The sequence below is a fragment of the Lynx canadensis genome, chromosome X, assembly GCF_007474595.2.
Source record: "Lynx canadensis isolate LIC74 chromosome X, mLynCan4.pri.v2, whole genome shotgun sequence".
NCBI lineage: Eukaryota > Metazoa > Chordata > Mammalia > Carnivora > Felidae > Lynx > Lynx canadensis.
Genome location: NC_044321.2, coordinates 4,034,160 through 4,059,100, shown reverse-complemented (window position 1 = coordinate 4,059,100; position 24,941 = coordinate 4,034,160). Strand labels below are relative to the sequence as shown.

Genomic DNA, 24,941 nt, shown 5'->3' with positions numbered 1-24,941 from the left:
AGGAAAAAGGAGAGAGAAAATATGTGCACATAGAGCTTATTTCGATGTTACGCAACATCCTTCTGGACCCTTTCTTCTTCATTACGTGTATCAGCTTCTTTTAGGTACGAATGAATGTAAAAACATTTTAATTTGCGGGACTGACGACTGGCCGTCCTTTAGATGCCTCCACTTAAAGATGGTGTAGCTGTGTTGAATTTACACACGCAATGCGGGCTCTTTGCCCCCCTCACTGCCATCACACGGCTGTGGGGTGAACCTTTACGCAGCACAGCAGAGACAACACCCTCCTAGCGGGTAGTGGGACACGTCCCATCGTCGTGATGGCAGCCTGGACCCTCCCGTACACCCGCCTCCGCCGGCCCCCCTACCTGTGGGTGCTTTGTGTGGGAGGAGCCTCACCGTGTCACGGATGGGGCAGGTCGTCACCCCTGGGAGCCACGGGCCCTCGCTCTGCTTTTCAGTTATCCCTGCCAGCCCACCTTCCCCATAATTCCAAGCATCCTGGAGCCCGCTCTTGTCCAAGATGATGTGTGTGTGCCACGACGACCCCCCAGGCTCTGTGGTACAGGGTCTCCGGTGTCCAGGGATGCCTGGCGCGCAGGAGGGGAGCTCGGGAAGCTGGGGGCCAGCGAAGGCCCCTTCAAGGATGCTCTGGTCCTGTTGCTTCATTCGTGTTTTCATCAGTGACCGTTCTGTATTTTCACATGCATCGTCTTGAGCACATATTAGGACAAGTGCCTGTGGCTTCGTTTCCCCAGATGACCTTTCGAAAAGCACCCTGTGTTGAGCACGTGCTCTCTTCTGGACAATTCCTACCTGACACATTTCATCCTCAAACAACCCGAGGTCACAGGGAGCATTCTCCCTACGGCACCTGTGAGGAAGCTGACCCTTCAGCAGGCTTTTTACTTTGACAAGGCGACACCTGTAGGACGCGGCAGCCCCAGCGTGCAGATGCACGTCTCTGTGGCCCCCCAGGTGTGACAGTCCCCGTATGCGTTCCGCCTCCTCCACGGGCACAGCTTCTGGCTGCTTCCACTCTGCTTACCCCCAGGACGCCCATGCTCCGAAAGACCGCTTTGCACACTGCACAAGCTGCGGCTGATGACATCTCCCTTCCCCGTCCCCATCCTGCTGTTCTCCCTGCCTGTGCGTCACGGCAGAATGGGCTTATGTCATTGGGCAGCCTGGCCCTTGTGTCCAGATGCCCGGGCGGTGCGTGCACGGCCTGCGTGGGCCTCAGACTCCCTGTGGGAAAGGCAGAGCTTAACATCCCCGGAGGACTCCGTATGCTCATGGCCCCCTCCGTGCCCAAATGAGGGGAGCTCTGCCCCAGGTCTTAAGGGAAATCTTTGGGAGAACTCACTTCTTGGGGAGCCCTTGGCTGACCGTCCCGAGTCTGGAAATACCTTCACTTAATTCCCTCAGCTGGATAACTCCCGTTGCAGGGAATAACACACCAAAGCGTCACTGCTCCAGGCTTCTAGATCAGTCTTTCCAACAAGAGAGAGCAAAACGGCAAATGCGAGAAAGTCCGAGCCTGGGTTTGCACAGGGAGGACGTCTGGGCTTAAGGAAGGGGATGAAACTTTGCAGGCCACGTGAGTATCTGGGTGCTGGAAGCCATCGGCTGTCGGAAGGACAAACAGGTGTCCCCAGGAGCACCCAGGAGCCCCAGTGAGGGGAGACACTGGGTGACCCATTCTCTGCATCCTGTACGGTCGGGGTGCTGTGCCCTGGCATCAGTGTGCCCATCTGAGAGCTGGGTATGGCGTGCCCCTAGTCCATACCACGGACGGCTGTCACAGATTCCAGTGCCACTCACCCCGTGGGAAATGCCAGCAAGTATCGACCCTGTCTTACTAATTATTGTAGTAGCCGCACATTCTCTGCTGTGTCATGACCATGAATGCTGATGACACTTCAGCCCCGAGGTTCTAACACTTGTGCAGGCATCGCAGCTCTTGCACAGGGCTCGTTAAAACCCAAATAGCGTGGGCCCCGGGCTCTCTGGCTCTGTGGGTCTGGGTGGATCCAAGAATTTGCATTTCCTGTGAGGGCCCAGATAATGCTGATGCCGGTGTGGGTGGGACTCCTGGAGAGCCACTGCTTGAGTCCCAGTGCCCGGAACTGACACGGGACAAGGGAATGTGCGGAGGCCGAGTGTTAAAACGGGAGCTCACGGGATTGCATACAGGGCTGCGTGGCAATGCTGGGTGGTACATAGGCGGGCTCGCTGCCCTGGAATAAGTCCTGGACAGTGAGTCTCATTTCCTTATCTTTATTTATTTTATTCAGATTCACGTACACATTTTCTTTTCTGGATTGTAAGCTGGCCCAGTAGCATTTACGCATCAGTAATGTTCCATCAGGCATCAGATACTCGTCGACACCTTGTAGAGCGAGTCCAAGGCTGTGTTTGGGAGATTTGTAACTTGAAAAGCACTTCATTGTGACTGCCACCTTCCACAGTTCCTTCTCTGAATTTCCCCCTATTTTAGGAAATATTTGTAATCCTGCGGTTTCTCAGGGCTCGGCTCTCTGCCTTCTGCCTCTCTGTCTCTGGCCTTCACCGCCTTGCTGTGTTTCTCGGGACCCACTGCGTATGTCTGTTGCCTCTGATTCCAGACCCCACTGTCACCAACACACAGCCTTCCCCATGACCTTTGGCACCTGTCCAAGGGCAGGAGAAAGAGCAGGACGAAATGCCAGAGGCTCGGGGAGCACAGTGACAAGGGGAGGCCTGGGTGCGGGGAGTAAATTCTCCTATTGGTCTGTGTTTTACCCTTCTTCAGAAAGGGGGGCATCGCGTCTCCTGTGGGTTCTGTGGGAAACACTCTGTGTGATCGTCACGCCGCTGGAAGGTTGCTTGGCTGCACCCGCTGGCCACCTGGGGACCCCTGTCCTTGACCTGGCGGGTGCCTAGGGACACCTGGGACTTGCCTAGGGCAAGCTCGTTGCCCTCCTGAAGTCCTGGCAAAGGGCGTTTCTTCCCAGGCCAAAGGGACGAGGCAAGACTGCTAAAAGTCTTTCCTCCTTGGCCACACACGTCATGGTTTCTAAAAGACAACTATGTGTTTGGTTGGCCGAGAACCATCTCTATGTCACCTGTTGCGTCCACATTCTTGTCCTGTCGGCCGTGGGCCGACCCCAGGGACCTCTCTGTTCCCCAGCAGGAGGAACGCTGTGCTCCACGAACCCTTTGTGGCCTTGTTCTGCCAGCCCTGGCTGTCCGTCTGTTCTCCTCAAGGGAAACCTGAATTCATGTGGCTCGTCCTGCCCCGGCCGCACTTTCAGGGCAGTTCCGAAGCGCAGGGCAAGCGCCGTGTAGTGTTGGGTGATCTTCCAAATGTGTGAAATACTCTTCTCGGCAGTGCTGCAGATTCTCCACTCCTGGAGCCTGCCTGCGTTTTCGGGACTTGACCATGCGATTTGGATGCACGCGGAAAACTTTCTCTGCAACAGCACAGAGATGGCATTTTACGAAGGAAAGTCAACTTCCAAGACACTTTTGTCACATTGGCCTTCACGAGTAGTTTAAAGTGTTCAGTTAGGGAGGCGTCCGACTTCAGCTCGGGTCATGACCTCGAGGTCTGTGGGTTTGAGCCCCGAGTCGGGCTCTGGGCTGACAGCTCAGGGCCCGGAGCCTGCTTTGGATTCTGTGTCTCCCTCTCTCTCTGCCCCTCCCCGGTTCATGCTCTGTCTCTCGCTCTCAAAAATAAATAAACATAAAAAAATAATAAAGGTACAGTTAGATCAGCTTTTTTTGTTCTTTAAGTTTATTTATTTTGAGAGAGGGAAAGAGAGCACGAGTGGGGGAGGGGCAGAGAGCGAGAAGGAGAGAGAGAGAGTTCCAAGTAGGGTGCATGGCCAGCGCAGAGCCTCACGCAGGGCTGGATGTCCCGAACCGTGAGATCGTGACCTGATGCTAATTGACGACTTGGGACGCTTAACTGACTGAGCCACCCAGGGGCCCCGGTTGGACCAGTTTCAGTGTGTCATTACCTGTCTGACTTCCTTCATCGGGTGTAATTGACCTAAAACCCATTCATGTGGTTGCAGGCACCCAGGGGTTGTATTTTCCTTTCCACTCCTACTACTTAGGTGGAGACTTAACTCTTTCAGAAACCGCCCCACTGTTCAGCAAAGCTGTTTCTATACTGGGTTGTGTATTAGCTTGCTAAGGGTGCTATAACAAATTACCACAAATGACTTAATGGCTGCTGGCTTGAAACAACACAGAATTGTTATCATTCCCTTCTGCAGGCCAGACGTACAACATTAGTCTTGGCAGGGTGTTCACAGGCTCTGCTCCTTCAGGGCTCTCTGGAGGAGAATCTAGAGGCCTCCCGCATGCCTTGCCTTGTGACCCTCCCTCGCTCCCAGCTTCTGGTTCTGTGCTCACCCCTCCTTCCCTGACTCTGACCCGCCTGCCTCCCCTTATAAACACCCTCTGGTGACCTGGTGCCTGCTGCATAATCAAGGACCAGCTCCCCATCTCAGGGCACATAATGTGGTCACACTGCACGCTGGGTCACAGTTCCTTTTGCCTGTGAGGTGAGATATTCACAGGTTCTGGGGACAACGTTGTAGACATTTTTGGGGGATTTCTATTCTATCTGCTGCAGGTTTTTTGGCTCATCATTGAGTTGTAAAGTTCGGTTCCTTGTGCGAGAAAAGTTGTAAAGTTTGGCTCCTTGTGCAAGAAAAGTTGTAAAGTTTGGTTCCTTGTGCGAGAAAAGTTGTAAAGTTCAGTTCCTTGTGCAAGAAAAGTTGTAAAGTTTGGTTCCTTGTGCCAGAAAAGTTGTAAGTTCGGTTCCTAGATACAAGTCGTGTGTGTGCATGTGTCTGTGTTGTAAATATCCTTGCCTTTTGTTTTCTTGCTGGTGGTGTCTTTTAATTTTGACGAAAGCCCCTTTATCCACGTATCCCCTATGCAGGTTGCATTTTGTGTTCTCTGTGTGAAAACCTCATATAACCTATGATTCCAAACATGTCCTTCTAGGTTTTCTTGTACAAGTTATATAGTCTTGGTTTTATATTTAGATCTATGATCCTAGTACCCATGTTCATTTTTCCACCATTATACAGGTATACTTCCATACGTAGATGAGCGATCCAGCAACATTTTCTGAACCAGCTCATGTTTTAAATGAGTTTTATTTATTTATTTATTTATTTATTTATTTATTTATATTTTAAAAAAAGAATTTTTTTTTAATGTTTATTTATTTTTGAGAGAAAGACAGAATATGAGCAGGAGAGGGGCAGAGACAGAGGGAGACACAGAATCCAAAGCAGGCTCCAGGCTCTGAGCTGTCAGCACAGACCCTGACGTGGGGCTCGAACTCACAAACCGTGAGATCATGACCTGAGCCAAAGTCGGACGCTTAACCGAATGAGCCACCCAGGCGCCCCACTGTCCTTGTATAATTTTTATATATTTTTTAATTTATTTTTGAGAGACAGACAGAGTGTGAGCGGGGGAGGGGCAGAGACATACCGACACGGAATCCGAACCAGGTTCCAGGCTCTGAGCTGTCAGCACGGAGCCCGACGCGGCGCTCGAACTCACGGAGTGTGAGATCATGATCTGAGCTGAAGGTGGACGCTCAACCGACTGAGCCACCCAGGCGCCCCTTAAATGAGTTTTAGAAATTGAGTATGGATTACCAGGGGACAAAAAAATCCTTCGAGCAATCCCCATACACACTAAGTGGAATAATCGATAATGCCAGTGACTCATGCCAAATGCTAATCAAAGGTTTTTACTTCACAGGGGATTACACAAATGATCATTACTGGTCTTTATTTTAAGCAATCACAGTTATTATTACTCCTTTACGGTTCAAAACTGATAGCTTACAGCCACGGGAAGCGATACATCAAATACTCTTAAGTACTTTTCTTTAAGCCTGCTAGAGCAAGCAAGCTTCCAAAATGAAGCAAAAATTACCACGACTCATAATTTCATGCTTGTTAATTATTCATTTCCCTCTTTTACATCCCTAAACACAAGGAAGTGCTACCTTTTACGCGCAGGCTCGTTTGTAAAGGTTAACTAGCTGCCACAGAGACTATGCAAGCCTCTCCCATCTGTAGAAAGCATGGGCGCGTTAGTGGACGCGGGAGAGAGTGTCTAAGTGCCCTCGGCCCGTAGGAACCTGCAGTCTTGGCTGGAGAACAGATCACCATACTTCCGTTCCTCCTAGGCTCTCGATTTCCTTCCTCCTAGGCTCTCGATTTCCCTCCTGCCAAGCTCTCGTTTTCCTTCTCCTGCCCATACTGCTAGGAGGCCAGGTGCTAACCTCTGCTTGCTGCTCTCAGACGACCTTTCTTGGCTACCAGGTCATTGCCGTTAGCTGAGGGCAGTATTTCAGTAGGTCTTGAGAAATACTCGGATTTATATACTGGCATTTTCTCATTCTTTTTGCAAAGTTTCCCCTACCTTTGCGGGTGTTTGACTGCTCCTTTGTTCAACAGGCATTAATGAGCCGTTTGGTTCTCATCACAGATTTATTTCACTTATAGCAGGGATTGTTTTGGCCTCAATTATCACGTTTTTCTGAGGTCCTATCACATAGTAGGTGCCCAATAAACATTTGCTTAATCAAATCGATTGCATTTCAAGCATATGCCCTTTCTGTATTCCGAAGATCGATGTCTGGTTCTTAAGATTGTTCATGTATGATTCTGTTGAGTGTTGCATGTCATAGGTATTTTTATAATAAAAGATGTTTCCAATTTATAAATATTTGGTCCAGAAGGACCTCTGTACTCAGTCATTTGAAACTTTAGCTTACTTTTAATTTGGAGGAAAAAAATCAGTTTTACGTTGCTTTGGGTTCTCCTGTATATCATTACAATTTGTTTTTTCTTTTTTTCTCCACGGTATGCAAAGCATAAATGAAAATAATAGCTGGGGGGCCGCGAGGAGCAGTGAGCAAGTAATATTTTTGGGTCACACGTAATTAAGCAAAACAAGCCAACACTACAACTAAATATGAAACAAGGTAGTTTTGTAGCTTATTGTGGTTTGTAACCTGCTGTTTTTTAATGGAAGATTTCTGTAAAGATTTGTGGGAATCCTGAAAGCACATTGTTTCTGTCTGTGCTTTGTGCTGCACTAGATTTTTTGTTTTAAGCTTATTTATTAATTTTGAAAGAGAGAGAATCGGGAGGGACGGAGAGAGAAAATCAGAAGCAAGCTAAGTGACATCTGTGCAGAGCCCGATGTGCTGGGACTCACGAACCGTGAGATCCTGACCTGAGCGAAACCAAGAGTCGGACGCTTAACTGACGGAGCCACCCAGGTGCCCCTCCCTCCACTGCAGCGGATTTTTACAAAGTTTCTTTCCTTTTTTTTTCCCTTTGGACTTTTAGGCGCCTTTCCTACCCCTGGCTTTTGTTTGGACCCAGCATCCTGTGCTGGAGCGTTTCCCACAAAGGTCCATCCCCACAGTGCACAGCAGGATAAGAGCGCATGTGTGAATGGGGTTACTGGGCAGAGGCTCAGACGTGAATCCGTGTGTGTGCAAGCCCACGTCAGTGCCGCACGTCTTTACGCCACCTTCCTCACCCTTGTACAGGGTCCTTGTTGCTGTGCAGACGGTGGGGTGTTTCCCTCCGAAGGGCCGCAACTAATGCAGGGCTGAGAGGAGTTCCTGTGTGAAGAGGTGCTCTAGGGAGTGAGGTGAACAGCGCTAGGCAGTGCGTGTGGCCCCACCGCCTGCCTGGGAACGTGGTAGAGGTTTGCTTGTGGATTGCCGGGTATCCAGGACGACATGTGAGGGCAGGCTGTCGGCAGCCACGTAGGGCCTGTGGTCCCCGATTTTTGACTGGCTCGGTGACTGTTTCCTTTAATGGGACTTGAATGTCTGGGGCCAGCCGGCACGGCTCCCACCCCTTCGCAGCTCACCAGGTGGCTTTCCACGTGGGCATCTCGTGGCCTTAAGGTGGAGACACCTGCCCCCTCGCGGTTGCCCGTTCTTCCTTCTCCATCGTGGGTGACGGTCCAGGAGCAGACGACAGCAGCCTGGGGGATACTGAGCAAGAACGAAATAGCAGGCAGCTAACTGCCACCTTACGCATAGGACAGCAGGGTGCCGACACTGCCCGGGACGAATGTGAGGCAGAGCCCCAGCCCTCAGCGTCCCCGGCAGCTTTCCTGGGAGCCAGAGCACGCCCTCTGTGGAAGTCACTGGTCCCCACCACTCCGTCCTCACTGACTGCCAGCTTTCAGCACAGGACCAACCCCAAAGGCCAGATGTGCCCCCCAGACCCGTCACGTAGCCTGCCCTGCTTCTGCATAGACCCCCTGCTCTGCCTCCTCCCCCCTGCAGCTTCCCTGTGCCCAGCTCTGAGTGAGCCGCCCCTGCTCGTTCTCATCCAAGGGTCTTCAGTGGCTTCCACACTTCCCTTTGTCATTCAGGACTTTGAAACCGCAGGAGTGCCTCTTCCTTCCCTCGCCAAGTCCGTGAGAGTGGTGTTTTCACACTTTCTTGGTCGCCCTCCAGGTGACGGTGGCCTTCCTACTACGCCTAGGGCGACCGCTGCTCTCAGCAGATGCTGGCCCGTGCAAGGACATGGCTTGCGTGGGCCATGGCTCTCCACGGTGGCTGGTCTGGCCAGTGGATTGACTGAGACCAAGCTGGGCCAGCAGGAGTGTGCCCGGAGCCCATTGGAGCCCCATGATAGCAGGGTGGGCAGGACGTGGGCCGGGTGCCCTGTGCCAGCAGCATAAAGAATTGCCCTTAGCACCTGCTGCCTGCACTGGCCTCACGGCACAGCTTTTGCCTTTAGGGTTCTAGGAATGATTAAGCAAGCTCGGCTGCCTTAGGAAGTCAAGAAAAGCCCAAGGCAAGCGAGATACCACATCCAGCGCTCTCAGATAGCTCAGCTGCTGTCCCCTGTGAATCACTGTGTTTCCAGGCCATGACGTTGAGAGCTCAGGGTTTCAGATAGCTGTGCCACTGACCCAGTAGTCCACTTGTGGAAAAGGACTCCTCTTATGCAGTGATGACCTTCATGGGGCTGCCGACGCTTTCGCTCGGGGGGAACCAGGTCCACCCTAGGGCATGTGTGTGCCAGATGCGAGCATCAGAGTAGCTGTTCCCCAAACAGGGCCACCAGCAACAACTGTGGCTTCATGTTTGCTGGTCCCAGTGCTAGACGTTGTTTTCTTGGTTGCCAGTTAAGAGAAAAATGAGCCACTTAACTCCTTCTTTCAGTAGAGTATCTTCCACTAAGCTGCCCATATTTTTATTCTTCAAAAGAAACAGTAGCTTGTTAGATGTCCTTTCAAAGGAGGTGCGCCCTTGCCCTGTGAAACCGTGCTGTGCACGGTCCCCTGGCCGTCTCCTCTCCCCTCTGCTGGTGCCCAATTAACTCCGATTAACCGACAACTCTAATTAATTGGACTCATTTGCTGCTGTTGACTTCGGAAAGAATGGGGCATATTCATTTGCTTCTTATTTAAAAACTCAGGCTTTCACTAAAAACATATTAGCATAGACATCATCTGTTGTCAGAGGAATAGGAAAAGAAAGGAAAGTTTAAGTAGTAATAGTATACTGTAGAGAGGAAATGTAAACGTTAGGATTAAGGTCATAGCTGATTTTTTCCCCTTAATTTCTACTAATAAGTCTATATATGTCATTATTGAAGTTAAGCTTTTCTTAAAGGTATTTCATTAAAAAAATTTTTTTAATGTGTATTTTTGAGAGAGAGAGACAAAGTGTGAGTACGGGAGGGGCAGAGAGAGAGAGAGGAAGACACAGAATCCAAAGCAGGCTCCAGCCTCTGAGCCCTCCACGGGGCTCGAACTCAAGAATCGTGAGATCATGACCTGAGCCAAAGTCGGATGCTTGACCGACTGAGCCAACCAGTCGCCTCAAAGGTGAGCCGTTTTTAAAATCAGCGGCTTTGTAAAGCACAGGGCTTCCGTGAAAACAGTACGTCAGCTCTGGGGGTTTCCACTCTAGCACAGTCGCGACTTCCCCGGGGGTGCCTTCTAAAACTCACCCTGCAGGGCCCACCCCCAATTTCTGACTCTCCAGAATATCTGGTCATCAACTATAGATCACCGCCAACATGCTATCAAAACAGCTTAGAAAAAGGACACGTCCACTTACATCGAATGGCATCGTACGCGGAGTATTTCTCATTAAAGCTGTGCCACCGTTAAAATGCGTACCGTCCTCTGCATTCCGAAACACTGCTGCAGTTCTCAGTCCTCCCGTCTTCTGGGTTGGGACAGTTTCGTCTTCAGTGAGGCTGGGCTCTCCCATCTGAAAAGGTATTCATATCTTCAGGACACCCACCTATCTGTCATATCACACAAATCACTGGCTGTTGATCACCCCCTGCCCCCTTTTTGTAATTGGAAATCATCAAAGTATGACTATTCTGGAGACACATGAAGTCTGGAAAAAGCATTATGTGGCTTTGTTGTAGCGTTCAGGGTATGCAAGGTATGACTGCCTGGCAAGCAGTAATCGATGTGGGTCAGAATCCCTTTTCCGAAACTCGTGGAGCCAGTCGTATCTCGGTTTTTAAGTCACCGGTGTTAAAAAGCATTACAATCACATGTTCCGTGAGATACACGCTCTCAGTACGGCGGTGTCTGGGGCAGGACCCGTGGGCAAACCCACAGGTGTTTCTATAGAGAAGTGTGTGAATATTCGCACTGTGATAAATAATAAACAGTCCCCCCACCCCTCGTGCCAGTCCAGGTCAGGTTTTGCTGCTAAATGCAGACTTTTCATTGCAGAAGCGTATGGATGAAGCGACTGTAAGTGAGGGCTCATGTTTGTGTACCCAGCCGGGCAGGTACTTATTAACAAGTGTACGAAGCTGGCTCCATATGCCTGGAGGAAGGTGTCACCCTCTTGTGAGTGCACTGCAGATACTTAGTGGTTTGGTGTTTTGTTATTCTGTAAAATATTTTGCAGGAGGCAGTGTGGCTTCTCAGATTAAAGAGGTCTTGCCGTGCAGAGAAAGCAGCTCTTGTGCTCTCGGAACTCAGACACGCAGGTGCCAGGCAGGTGTCCCCCACCCCCACCCCCACCCCAGACGATGATGCTGGAGTTTGCCCAGCCAGCCACTGCACTCACAGCTCAGCATGGACTATTGTCCTTGAGTGACGCAACCATCCCCCTTAGCATCCCCATTCTACAGGTCGGTAACCCAAGGCCCAGCCGAGGGCTGAGCACCTGTTTGAAGATTTCAGTGACTTGTGAAGTGCAGGGCGGGGTCTGAAACCCAGGGACCTCCCACAGCGGGAGTCTTGTCACACCCAGCCCCGCAGGCCAGCCCTGGCAGTGTGCCACCGCTCCCTGGGGAAGACACTACAAGTCTGGAAGGCTAAGAAACCCGTCCCAGGACTGGCAGCTAACATGTGGCCGGGCTGGGACTTTACTGCTCAACTTTGAGATTGCTGATGTCCGCAGTTTCTCCCAATACCTCATTCCAGCTCTGGGCTGGAAACGACAACGGGGATGGGCGGAGAAATCAGGGCTCAGCATGCTCCTCCGTGACACATGGGTTAAGGTGTTTTGCTATGAAGCAGTGCAAGTTCTTCTAAAACTGGAATTAGGTGCTCGTTTGCAGGCTGGGGTGCAGCTCCCTGCGTCGGAGACGTGGAGAGACACCCTTACCGCTTACCTCTTTATGGGGTAAAATGCAAAGCGTCACCGTCCTCTGGGAGCCAGGGATCGAGTCGGCAAACATGTAAATACATTCTCAGGGATGGAAAGATGGCAGTGACCACGTTACCAGCGCAGAACCTTGGTGTCAGAAACCCCCGTGCAGGCCAGCAGGGTCTCCACACCAGCCTTGCTGCATGTGAGGTGTAGACACGCCTTCACCCGCAGCTATGTGAATTCAGGCTTGAATGTGTCCCCGGGAGGGCGGCCCGCTGTCCGCGATGACACCCGCCTTCTGGCCACCGTGCCCCGGTTTGCCGGGTTCCGGTCTCCGGTCTGAAGCCCCCCTGTTCCCGCTCAGCTGATGGCCTCACCTGCAGCCCGTGCCCGGCGGCGGTGCCCAGGCTCTGGGCTCTGTCTTGCGCAGACAGGGCGGTTTGTGCTTTGCAAAGCACGCTTTTCCGACACTCCTCAGTTGGGCAGCAACTTCTGGGGCTGTAACGCGTCACGGTGCTGTTCTCCCGAAAAATAACAGACGCGCGAGTTGAACGCGTTGGCCCGGGCTCGCTTGTGCACAGCAGAGCTCACGCACCTGACACTTGCCCTGCTGCTTTTTAAAATGCTCCTTTTAGGGATTTCTTTCCCCTTTCAGAACACTGTCCCTTTGCTTGGAAGCATGGTGTCATGAGCCTGCGAAGGCATGCTCGGATGTGAGGACTCTAATGACTTGTTTAGAGCCTCGCTTATTCACCCGGACTTTGGGATGATTTTGTCCAAACTGTGAACAAGAGTGGTCTGCACAGCCCCCTACAGATAGGTAATCCCGCAGCTCGGCGTCTTGTGAGTTCAAAGCTCTGACACGCGGCTTGAAGTGCACACTGCTGAAAGCATTTTCGGAGGCTACCGTGTCGTTTCCGGCTTGGGGATTACTATTTCCTCCGCGCTCTCCTCTTCATCGTCATCTACTTGCTTTACCCAGGCGCCCCGAGCAGGACCCGCATTTTTCGGCCCGCTTCTGCCCCTTCTTCCCTCCTGCGCAGCCTTGCGTTTGAACACGAATGTGTGCGTGAACACACGTGCGAACGTACGTACGTCTCGATGTGTGTACGGCTGGGCGCGCGTACGTGTGTATGAAGACGCACGCGAACGTACGTACATCTCGTGTGTACTGCGGGCCGTGCGTACGTGTGCGTAAACGCGCGCGAATGTCCGTCCGTCTAGACGTGTGTACGGCTGTGCGCACGTACGTATACGTAAACACGTGCGTGAACGTACGTACGTCTCGACGCGTGTACGGCTGGGCGTGCGTACGTGTGTGTGAACGCACGTGCGAATGTACGTAAGTCTAGATGTGTGTACGGCTGTGCATGTACGTGAGCACGTGTGCGAACGTATGCACGTCTAGACGTGTGCACGGCCGGGTGCTTGTACGTGAACACGCGCACGAACGTACGTACGTCTAGATGTGTGAACGTATGTACGTCTAGGCGTGTGTACAGCCGGACGCACGTACGTGAACACGGGCGCGAAGGTACGTACGTCAAGACGTGTGTACGGCTGGGCGTGCGTATGTGCACACGCGTGTGAACATACCTGGGTCTAGATGTGTGTATTGAGTCCTGCGTTCCAGCACGGCCACGCACAGACCTCTCCCTCTCGCCATTTTCGTCACCGCCGCGGGTGCTAGGTTTGCAGATGCTGGCTCCCAGGCAGACGACGACGTGCTGTGTAGGCCTCCCTGCAAACTCTGCTTTCCTCTGGGCACCTGGGCTCGGCGTCTCCAAAACGCACGCAGCCGCCTGTGGCGTCCCTGCCCCCCCCCCCCCCCCCCCCCCCCCCCCCCCGGTGCTTGCCTTTGCAAGACGTTCACGAGATCGCAGGGGCCACCGTGCGCCGGAAATGCTGTGTTCCGGCCGGCCGCAGAGGCGTTACCTGACCTTTCTACCCGGGTCCACCCTGGACACAGGGATGACGCTCCAGCATTAAGGAGCCCTCCCTGAGACGCAGATAGTGTTGGCTTTTGTTCAAGTGTTTGTGCGTTTTTGAGAGAGAGAGACAGAGCCGGAGTGGGGGAAGGGCAGCGAGAGAGGGAGACACAGAATCCAAAGCAGGTTCCAGACCCCGAGCTGTCCGCACAGAGCCTGATGCAGGGCTGGAACTCATGAACCACGAGATCATGACCTGGGCCCAAGCCTGACGCTCAACCGACTGAGCCACCCGGGCGCCCCTAGTATCACTACTATTAACACTATGCAATTATTCAACGTGTAAGGACATAAGCGTAGATAAGTATAAATGGAGCAAGTACCATTTATCATGCTGTGTCTAATTTACAATATAGTACGTGTTAGCGGTAACACTATAATTATTACCAGTCATACACTTCAACGCTTGTTAACCTCAAGAGGCCCCGGGATGCTAACTCAGTTGTCTGAGGCTTCACTGGTAAAAACTCCGCACCCAGGATCCAATTCCCGGACTGGCCCTTCACCATGACACGATACAGCCTCATGAAATAATGGGAAATACATGTACTGCTCTCTGCTCCCAGGTACGGGCACTGGGTTTCTAAAGCCCCCGAAACGTCCTAACTAATAAGATCACTAGGCGTATCTTTGTTCTTTAAATTTTTTAAAATGTTTATTTATTTTGGAGAGACAGAGCACGAGCAGGGGAGGGGCAGAGAGAGGAGACAGAATCGGAAGCAGGCTCCAGGCTCCGAGCTGTCAGCACAGAGCCCGACGTGGGGCTTGAACTCCATGAACCGTGAGATCGTGACCTGAGCCGAAGTCGGATGCCCAACCGATTGAGCCACCCAGGTGCCCCTGGAGCATCTTTGTTTCTAGTGTTTGGTCTCTGAGCCTGCTTCCTCACATAGCTCCTACATTCCTTGTTGTTCCCTGGGTGACAGGAGCATCTTCTGCTCTATGGAGACAATCCTGGGTGGGCTCCTGCATGGGAGGCTGGTCAGCAGAAAGTCCAACCCACGCTGGCAACCTCGGAGCTTTGATTGCATCCCCATTGTGCAGTCAGGGGACCAGGGCTGGCAGAGGAGTTGATACGTCATGCGTCCCTCATGAAGGCTTCACCGCAATCCCGAGTACGCATGTCCTGAGAGGTTCTCGACTGTTGAGCACGTCAAGGGGCCAGGAGAATGGCACACTGGAGGACGGGGGGAGCTCCACGCCCTTCCCTGCACACCTGGCCCTACACATCTGTTCCTTGTGGATGTTCCTTCCTATGTGTCCTTTGTCATATCCTTTTACAGTACGCCGGGGAGCAGTAAGTAAACTGTTTTCCTGAGCTCTGGGAGCAAATCCGTGGAACCCAAGAGGGGGTCATGGGACCCTCCCATCTATAGCAGCTTGGTTGGAAGCACAGGTGACCACAGAGACTTGGGATTGGCGTTGAGGTCGGGGTTGGGGACAGGCTTGTGGGACTGAGCCCCTTCTCTTTTAAATACAACCAGTACACAATGTGCTGTTTCGGTTGAATACACAGTGTCTGTCCTGTTAGTTTCAGGTGTACATCATAGTGATTCTATATTTTTATCTATTACAAAATGATCCCCACGATAGGTGCAGTTTCCATCTATCACCATGCAGTTATTACAGGATGTTTGACTGTATTCCCCATGTGGGACCTCTTGTCTATCTCATAACTCAACTTTCTACCTCTGAACCCTCTTCATCTGTTTCACTCCACCCACCTCCTGTCTGGTGACCACCAGTTTGTTCTCTGTATTTAAATTTTTGTAAATATTTATTTATTTGGAGAGAGAGAGAGACAGAGAGCTGGGCACAGTCAGGCAGAGACAGAAAGAGAGAATCCCAAGCAGGCTCCAAGCTGTGGGCACAGTGCCTGACACAGGGCTCGATCCCACGAACTGTGAGATCATGACCTGAGCTGAAATCAGCAGGCAGACCCTTAACTGACTGACCCATCCAGGCGCCCCTCTGTTCTCTGTATTTAAGAGTCTGTTTCCGGGGCGCCTGGGTGGCGCAGTCGGTTGGGCGTCCGACTTCAGCCAGGTCACGATCTCGCGGTCCGTGGGTTCGAGCCCCGCATCGGGCTCTGGGCTGATGGCTCAGAGCCTGGAGCCTGTTTCCGATTCTGTGTCTCCCTCTCTCTCTGGCCCTCCCCCGTTCATGCTCTGTCTCTCTCTGTCCCAAAAATAAATAAAAACGTGGAAAAAAAAATTAAAAAAAAAAAAAGAGTCTGTTTCCTTTGTTTTCTTTCTCTTTCCGAAATTCCACATGTAAAGGAAATTCTATAATATCTGTCTTTGTCTGACTTTGCATAACACCATGTACTCTGTCCATGTTTTCGCAAATGGCAAGATTTCTTCTTTTTTTGGGTTAATTTTTTAGTGTTTATTTTTGAGAGAGAGAGAGAGACAAGAGTGTGAGCAGGGGAGGGGCAGAGAGAGAGAGGGAAACAGAATCTGAAACAGGCTCCAGGCTCTGAGCTGTCAGCACAGAGCCCGACACGGGGCTTGAACCCACGAACAGTGAGATCATGATCTGAGCTGAAGTCGGCCGCTTCACCGACTGAGCCACCCAGGCACCCCTCTTCTTGGTTTTCTTCTCCTTCTTCTTCTCTTTCTCCTCCTCCTCCTCCTTCTTTTTGATGGCCAAGAAGTATTTTGTTATGTATGCCACATCTCTACCCATTCAGGTACAGATGGGCACTTAGGCTGCTTCTGTATCTTGGCTGTTGTAAATAATGCTGCAGTGAACATAGGGATACAGATGTTGTTTTGAACTAGCATTTTTATTTTTTCAGATTAATACTCACAAGTAGGATTGCTGGACTGTGTAGACATCCTGTTCTTTTTTAAGAACCTCCATACTGTTTTCCACAGTGGCTGCACCAGTTTGCATTCCCACCAACGGTGCACGAGGGTTCTGTTTTCTCCACATCTTCACCAACACTTGTTAACATTTTTGGTGACAGCCAGTCTGACTGGTGTGAGCTGCTGTGTCCTTGCACTTTGGGACTGCCCGTTACCTGTGGGACCTGCCTCTGTATACGCTGTCCGAATTGAGTTGAACTGTGGGATCCCGGCTCGTGTCACGGACTTGTGTGCTGTGGGAAAGACCCCCTCCACACCCACGCACACAGCAGGCGTCAGAAGCGCTGAGACGTGCAGTGTGAGAACGGAGGGGAAACATGGGTCTGTACCGGCTATTCCGTTCTCATGCGGGAGCTTCTCAGTGGCCCCCATGGCCAGGCGCCCCTGCAGTGAGGACAGACCCAGGGACAGTGGACGTGTCCCCCCCCTGCAGAGGGCCGTTCACACAACCGTCATGTTCTGCCCTCTAGAGGCAGCTTCAGTCCCAGGGACGGTGTCACGTGATAGCACACAGCTGTCACCACCCCATGTGCACATTTCGGCTCAAATACACACACGTTTATGTCGGAGACCATTTAACCACAACGAGGGCTTACTTCCATTCCCGTGTTGTCACTTTCCAGATCACGGCTGCAAAGACGCTCCAGCAAACAGACAGCAGGCAGCCAGGCCTCTTTGCTCCCGCGGCATGACTTGTGCGCTTTTCAGCACTTCCGTATCACTCCACATTGCTGGCCTACGCTGCACCCCACATGTTTATCTGATAGAGTCCGTGTTCACGCAGCACGCACCCTAAGCATTGCCGTGTCTTTGTTCCTGCAGATACCGAACGGCTGTATTCGGTGGTGTTCCAAGAAATATGTGATCGCTACGGAAAGAAATACAGTTGGGACGTCAAGTCCCTTGTTATGGGGAAGAAGGCATCAGAGGCGGCACAGATCATAATAGACGTCCTGCAGCTCCCGATGACCAGAGAGGAGCTGCTGGAGGAAAGCCAGACGAAGTTGAAAGAGGTGTTCTCCACGGCCGCCCTGATGCCAGGTACCGCCCCCTCCCAGCTACGGGGTTACATGTGTGCGCGTTCGCAGTGTCGTTGTAAGTCACAGATGGCGGCCAGTGCAGGCCTTGGGTAGTGACGACTTCTGTCCCCAGACCTTCTCAGAAATAGCTCTTCTTGTTTGAGGCTCACGGGTCGTCCGGACAGTTTGCTCAATCACGTGCTACGATTCCATCTTGTCTTTTTAGGGGCTTTTAAAAATAACATACATTCCCTTCTTGAGGTTCAAAAATGTTTGAACAGTATTTGTTTCTTTTTTTTTTTTTAATATTTATTTATTTTTGAGGGAGAGAGAGCACGGAAGCAGGGGAAGCTCAGGGAGACACAGAATCTGAAACAGGCTCCAGGCTCTGAGCTGTCAGCACAGAGCCCGACGCGGGGCTCGAACTCACGGACCGAGAGATCGTGACCTGAGCTGAAGTCGGACGCTTAACCGACTGAGCCACCCAGGCGCCCCAAGTTTTTTTTTTTTTTAAGTTAAAGGCATAATTCATTTTCAACATGTCTGTTTCTATGCCCTTCACCCCTTTCTTTACTTGTTTTCCTTTGAAAGCAAAGATAACTTTTCTCCCTTGGGGCTTGTTAGCTAAGGATCGATCAAAACTGAATTGCCTGCTGTTTCTTGCTCAAAGTGAGAAGGTCAAGAATGTTCTAGATTACAGGGCTGAAAGATGCTTAAAAATGGAGTGCTCTTTTAAGAGTCTTCCAGAAAGAAAGGTGAACACTCCATCTTTGGAAGACCTGATATGAGGGCAGGAAAAAAAATTGTAGTTACTGCAGTAATTTTGGGTTTAAAATTGTATCGATGGAATGCGTGGCTTTTTTTTTTTTGAATATTTATACATATATCCAAAAGTGCAAATTGACTATTCCCTGGAACTAGAGAATTTCCTGTAAGGCTGTGCTAATCCCAGTGATGTGTCACATAGTAACCACGTGGGCTTTGCTTGGATGACACATATATCTGACCCTCAGGCGTGGGTACAAGCTCTGTCATACGCACCGTCTGTAACTTTGCACAGTGAGTTACCCTGACGAGCCTTAATGATGAAACACATCCAGGCAGTTCATTCGTATTAATCCTGGTAAGAGACACCCAGGATAAAAGTTACATGTCATCCGTCTGTAAGTGTCCAGTCTAGGGGTGTTAAGTAGGTTCACACTGTTGGGCCACGGTCCCCAGCAGCCATGTCTAAAACTTCTTCATCTTGTAGAACAGAATCTGTGTCCCCATGAACCACGAAGTCCCCATTCGGCCCTCCGTCCACCCCTGGAACCATGATTCTACGTTCTGTGTGTCTCTGTGCCTTGCGTCTGTGTGTATTCTAGGTACCTCATATAGGAGGACACACACAGGGTTTGTCCTTTTCTGACTGGCTTTTCGAACTTGGCATGACGTCCTCACCGTTTTTTCAAGTTGGAGCATGTGACAGGATTTCCGCTCCCCCCAGCCCCCCCAGCCTTTTTGTGTGTGTGTGTGTTTATCCACGCATCTGGTGACGCTCATTTGAGTTGTTTTCTCTCCGTGGCTATTGCAAATAATGCTGCTGTGCATATTGGGGTACACCTATCTCTCTGAGACCGTGATTTCGGTTTTTGTGGTTCTATAACCAGAAGTGGGATTGGCAGATTTATGGCAGTTCCGTGGTCAGTCTCCTGAGGAACCTCCAGACTGTTTTCCTGAGTGGCTGTACCATGCTGTCCTCCCTCCCGACTGTCCACAACTGTTGCATTTTCACCAACACATGTTGTTTTCTGTGGGTCTTGCTTGCTGTTGTTTGTAGCCACCCGAAGAAATGAGAGGTATCGACTCACTGTCCTTTTGATTTGCATGTCTCTGAGGATGACGGATGCAGGGCATCAGCTCAGAGGCTTTGGCTGCTTTCGTGTCTTCCGTGGAGAAATGTTTGTTTAGTCCTGTGCTCGTTTTTAAAACAGGGTTCACGTTGGGTTGTTGTTACGTTGTAGGAGTCCTCTATGTGTTCTGGATAAACCCCTTATCAGATACATGCTTTGCAAATTCTTACGTTTCCTATTTCCTGGGTGGCGCTTTTCCCCATCTTGGTTGTGTCCTTTGATGTGCAGAATTAAAAAATCTCTTTTAATGTTTGTTTATTTTTGAGAGAGAGAGAAAGAGAGAGACAGGGTGCGAGCAGAGGAGCTGCAGAGAGAGGGAGACACAGAATCCGAAGCAGGCTCCAGGCTCCGAGCTGTCAGCACAGAGCCCCACATGGGTCTCGAGCCCACAAACCGCGAAACCATGACCTGAGCCGAAGTTAGATGCTTAACCGACTGAGCCACCCAGGTGCCCCTGATGTGCAGAATTTTTTAAGACTGGTGCAGTTCCATTTTGCCATGTTTGCTCTCACTGCCTGTGCTTTTGGTGTCCTATCCAAGACATCATTACAAAATCCAACGTCATAAACGTTTACCATGTTTTCTTCTAAGAATTTTCTACTTAGGTCTTTAATTTTGAGTTGATCTTTGTATGTAGGATAAGGGTGTGACTTCATTCTTTTGCATGTGGATAGCCCGTATTCCCGATTTGGTGGAAATTTGTTGAAGAGACCGCCATTTCCCTAATGAATGCATCTTGTTGAACATCATTTAGTCCTATGTGTGAGGGTTTATTTGTGTGCTTTCTGTTCTGTTCTTTTGGTCTGTATGGCGCTACCACATTGCTTCGACTGTTATAACTTTATGTTTTCAAATCAAGAAGTGCAAAACCTCCAACTTTTATTTTTCCTTTTCAGTATTTTTTTTTAATTTTAATTTTTTAATTTTTAATTATTTTTTTTTAACGTTTATTTATTTTTGAGACTGAAAGAGGCAGAGCACGAACAGGGGAGGGGCAGAGAGAGAGGGAGACACAGAATCCGAAACAGGCTCCAGGCTCCGAGCTGTCAGCACAGAGCCCGAAGCGGGGCTCGAACTCACGGACCGTGAGATCATGACCTGAGCCAAAGTCGGAAGCTTAACCGACCGAGCCACCCAGGCTCCCCTAATTTTAATTTTTTTAAAACAATTTATTGTTGAGAGAGAGAGAGAGAGAGCACGAGCAAGGTAGGGAGGGGCAGAGAGAGACGGAAACACAGAATCCAAAGCAGGTTCCAAGCTCCCAGCTGTCAGCACACAGCCTGATGCGGGGCTCGAACTCGTGAACCTGACATCATGACCTGAGCCAAAGTCCAACACAACTGACTGAGTCACCCAGGCGTCCTTTCCTTTTCAGTATTTTTATGGCTATTCAGAGTCCTTGAGAGTCTAGGTAAATTTTAGGATGGATTTCTGTATTTATGCAAAAAATGTTAGTAGGATTTTGGTATTGATTGCTTAGAATCTGCATATTGCTTTGGGTAGTGTGGACATTTTAACAATATCAGATTTTCTACTTCATGACATGGGATGTTTGTCATATTATTTGTGTCTTTACTTTTTTTCAGCAGTGATTTATAGTTTCAGTGTACAAGTCTTTCACAGTCTTAAAAAATGTATTCTTTTTTGATGTATTATAAAGGGAATTGTTTTGAATTTCTTTTCAGATTGTTCACAGTGACTGTATAGAAATGCAACTGATTTTTGCATGTTGACTTTTGTCTCCTGTCATGTTGACTTTTGTCTCCTGTCATGTTGTTGAATGTGTTTATTAGCTCTAACAGTTTTGTGTGTGTGTTTGGAATCTTTAGGTTTTTTTTACAAAGAAGATCATGCCATCTGTGAACAAAGATAACTTTGCTTTTTCCTTTACAATTTGGACGCCTCTTGTTTCTTTTTCTTGCCTAATTGCTCTGGCTAGGACTTCTAGTACTATGCATAGAAGTGACAAGAGAAAGCATCATTATCTTGTTCCTGATCTCAGAGGAAGAGCTTTCAACCTTTTTTTAATTAAGTATGATGTTAGCTGTGAGCTTTCTTATAAGGCCTTTGTTATGTTGAGGTAGTTTTAGTTTTATCTTACCTAGTTTTCTTTTTCCCAGTTTGAGTTGTTTATATGATGGAAAGGTATTGAGTTTTGTCAGATGCATTTTCCATACCAATTTATATGGCTTTTGTCCTTCATTTTGCCAGTATGGTGTATCACATCGATTTTTGTGTGTTGAACCCCCTTATACTCCAGGAATAAGCTCCACTTGGTCATAGTGTATAATCCTTTTAATATGCTGCTGAAATCAGTTTGCTAGTATTTTGTTGAGTATTTCTGCATCAGTATTCATTACAGATATCAGTATATAATTTTCTTGTAGTGTTTTTGCCTGGTTTTCCTATGAGGGTAATGTTGGTCTCATAGAATGAGCGTATGTATCCTCCTCTTCCAGTTTTTGGAGGAGTTTGAGGAGTATTGGTGTTAATTTCTCCTTAATTGTTTGGTAGACTTTACCAGTGATGGTTCTTTCCTTTTTGGGAGGTTTCTGATTCCCTAACGAATATTCTTACTCGTTTTATATCTGATCAGGCTTTCTCTTTCTTGATTTGACCTTGATAGGGTCTCTGTTTCCAGCAGTTTATCCATTTTTTTCTAGGTTACCCAATTTGTTGGCATACACTTTTTTATATTATTGTTTTAAAACCTACCCCATTCCCCCCCTCCCCGCCCCGTGGCACTGGTTTTAATGTCTTCTGTTTTCATTTCTGATTTTAGTTGTTTGAGCCTTCTCTGGTTGTTTTTTTTTTTTTTTTTTTTTTTTTTTTTTTTTTTTTTTTTTTTTTTTTAGTTAATCTAGCTAAATATTTGTCTGAACAGTTAATTTTTGACCTGGATTAGTTTTCATTGTTTAACACACCAAGCACCGTCATGTATAAGCACACAAATAGCTTTTTTCTTTCTTATCCACCCAAACCTTTCAAGGGCTTTTCTTTCTTGTATTTTTGTCCTATATTCTTAGACATACTTGAGATATGTTCTACTGCAATACCCAGGAGATATGATATCTTCATCAGCTAGCATGGTAGTTTGGCCAGAATGCTAAGAAGGACCTATTTCCTGATTTTGCGAATCTTACTTTTCCAATATAGGATCTTTCGTGTATACTTCCCTGATCTTTAGCGTGTCCGATGAGAGTATGTATTTATATCAGTGATTCCAGAGTGCACCTTTGTAATCTTGGGATCATTTCCACACCACACACAGACTGAGAGGTGAGCTAAGCATGAGCAGACTCCCGACAATAAAGAAAAGGCCAAGATGACACCAATAAGAGAAACCTCACAGCACACTGGGATGCTGGGTCACAGCAGGGACTGCGGTCCACATGCCACCTTCACAATCTGACAGGCTTAGGGTGCAACACCACAGTTAAAAATCACTCTGATTCTGAAGGGGAAGAAAAGCGGGAAGGAAGAAGTGTTGCTGACTGTAGGAAGAAGGAAGAGCCTCTGTGAAAACCTCCTGATCTGGAAACACATGTCTCTGTGTTTCACAAAATTTCTCTGTATCACAAAAATAATAATCAAGTAGGGCAGGTTCTACGTCACCCCCATCTTCTCTCCATCCTGCATCCCACCCGTCAGCCCTTTACCTGAGCCAAAGCTGGAATGCACTGGAAACCTGATCTCCTGGAAGCCGCCGTGGGTACTGTGACTATTTTCAGAAAAAGTGGCCACCATCCTTTTCTAGAGCCCAGCGTTCGTTCTGTTCCCTCACTGCTTTGTTCCCATTATTAAACTGTGGCTGGTCACATAGCCCTGGATGACTTTTATCTCTTCTCTTTCTGAATGTACTTTCTGGTAGGGTATTTTGGGTTGTGGAAGTCACCTTGAGCTTCTTAGAGAAGAAGACTGCATGTCGAGAGGGTGTATTATGAATTCACCAGCGTTCATTTTTTCATGCTTTCAAGGTGAGAGCTGCAACCCACGCAGGTATTTAGCAAGTTAAATTGGAGGAATGGATAGCAGCTTGCCAGGGGAAGCAGCCTATGATTATGATGCAGGGGTGTGTCCCCCTGGGCCCAGAGCATAGGAAACCGATCCTGATATGATGCAGGGCCTGTCCTTCCTGGGCCCACAACGAGGGGCCGTGGCTGATTATAATCCAAGGGCACATCTTCCAGTAGACCCACCTCCAGGGGTGGTAATTCCTGTGATAATCCAGGGGCACATCTTCACATTGGCCCATCACCTGGGGCAGTAGCTGATTATAATCCAAGGGCACATCTCCATCTAGACACATCACCAGGGGCTGTCGCTCCTGATTATACTCCAAGGGCATATCTTCTCCTGGCCCATCTTGTGGGGACCAGTAGCTCCTTTATATAATCCAGTTCACATCTCCGTCTAGACACATCACCAGGAGCTGCCGCTCCCGATTATAATCCAAGGGCACATCTTCTCCTGGCCCATCTCTGGTCAATAGTAGCTCCTGATTATACTCCAAGGGCACATCTCCTGGGCAGTAGTAGCTCCTGATTATGGTCCAAGGGCACATCTCCGTCTAGACACATCACCAGCGGCTCTTGCTCCCGATTATAATCCAAGGGCACATCTTCTCCTGGCCCATCTCTGGGCAGTATTACCTTCTGATTATAATCCGAGAGCACATCTCCTGGCCCATTTCCCGGGCAGTAGTAGGTCCTGATTATAATTCGAGGGCACATCTCCGTCTACACACATCAGCAGGGCCTGTTGCTCCAGATTATAATCCAAGGACACATGTTCTCCTGGCGCATTTTGTGGGGGCTAGTAGCTCCGTTATAGAATCCAAGGGCACATCTTCTCCTGGCCCATCTGGTGGGGACTCGTAGCTCCTTTTTATAATCCAAAGGGATATCTTTGCCTGGACTTGTCACCAGGGGCCATAGCTACTGAAACAATACAAGGGCCCATCTTGCCTGGGACCATGAGCAGGGGCAGTATCTCCTGAATATGATCCAAAGGCACATCTTTTCCTGGTCCCTTCAACTGGGGCAGTATGTCCTGATTTTAGTCCAAGGGCACATCTTTGCCTGGTCCCATCAACTGGGGCAACATCTCCCATTATATTACAATGGTACATGTTTGTCAGGCCCCTCACCAAGGGTGGTAATTCCTGTTTATAATCCGAGGACACATCTTCACCTGGACCTGTCACCTGGGCCATACGTCTTGATTATGATCCAAAGGCACATCTTTTTCGGGTCCCATTACCTGGGACAGTTGCTGATTATAATCAAAGGGCACACATCTTCACCTGGGCCCATCACTGGGGCCGTCGCTCCTGATTTTGATCCCAGGGCACATCTTCGTTGGAGCCCATCACCTGAGCCAGTAACCCACAGTGGTGTTGCAGGGGCTTGTCCTTGCCTGGGTCCATCACCAAGGGAAACTTCCCCTGATTATGATGCAGTGGTGTATGTACTGTGGCCAGTCACCAGGGACAGCAGCCCCTAATTGTGATGCAGGGGCGTATC

The 24,941-nt window shown here is 49.5% G+C and overlaps 1 protein-coding gene across 3 annotated transcripts in view; it reads left to right on the top strand.

Annotated features, from left to right (window-relative positions):
* The window catches only part of LOC115507884 (pseudouridine 5'-phosphatase), a 174,369-nt gene that overhangs the window by 20,224 nt on the left and 129,204 nt on the right, over window positions 1–24,941 (top strand). For all 3 annotated transcript variants that reach the window (XR_004343253.1, XM_030306412.1, XM_030306413.1), the window contains exon 2: window positions 17,325–17,543. Coding sequence is in view for 2 of the 3 variants with exons in the window: in XM_030306412.1 (XP_030162272.1) it covers window positions 17,325–17,543 (219 nt within the window). In the remaining variant the exon portion in view is untranslated. The remainder of the gene's footprint in view (window positions 1–17,324; window positions 17,544–24,941) is intronic.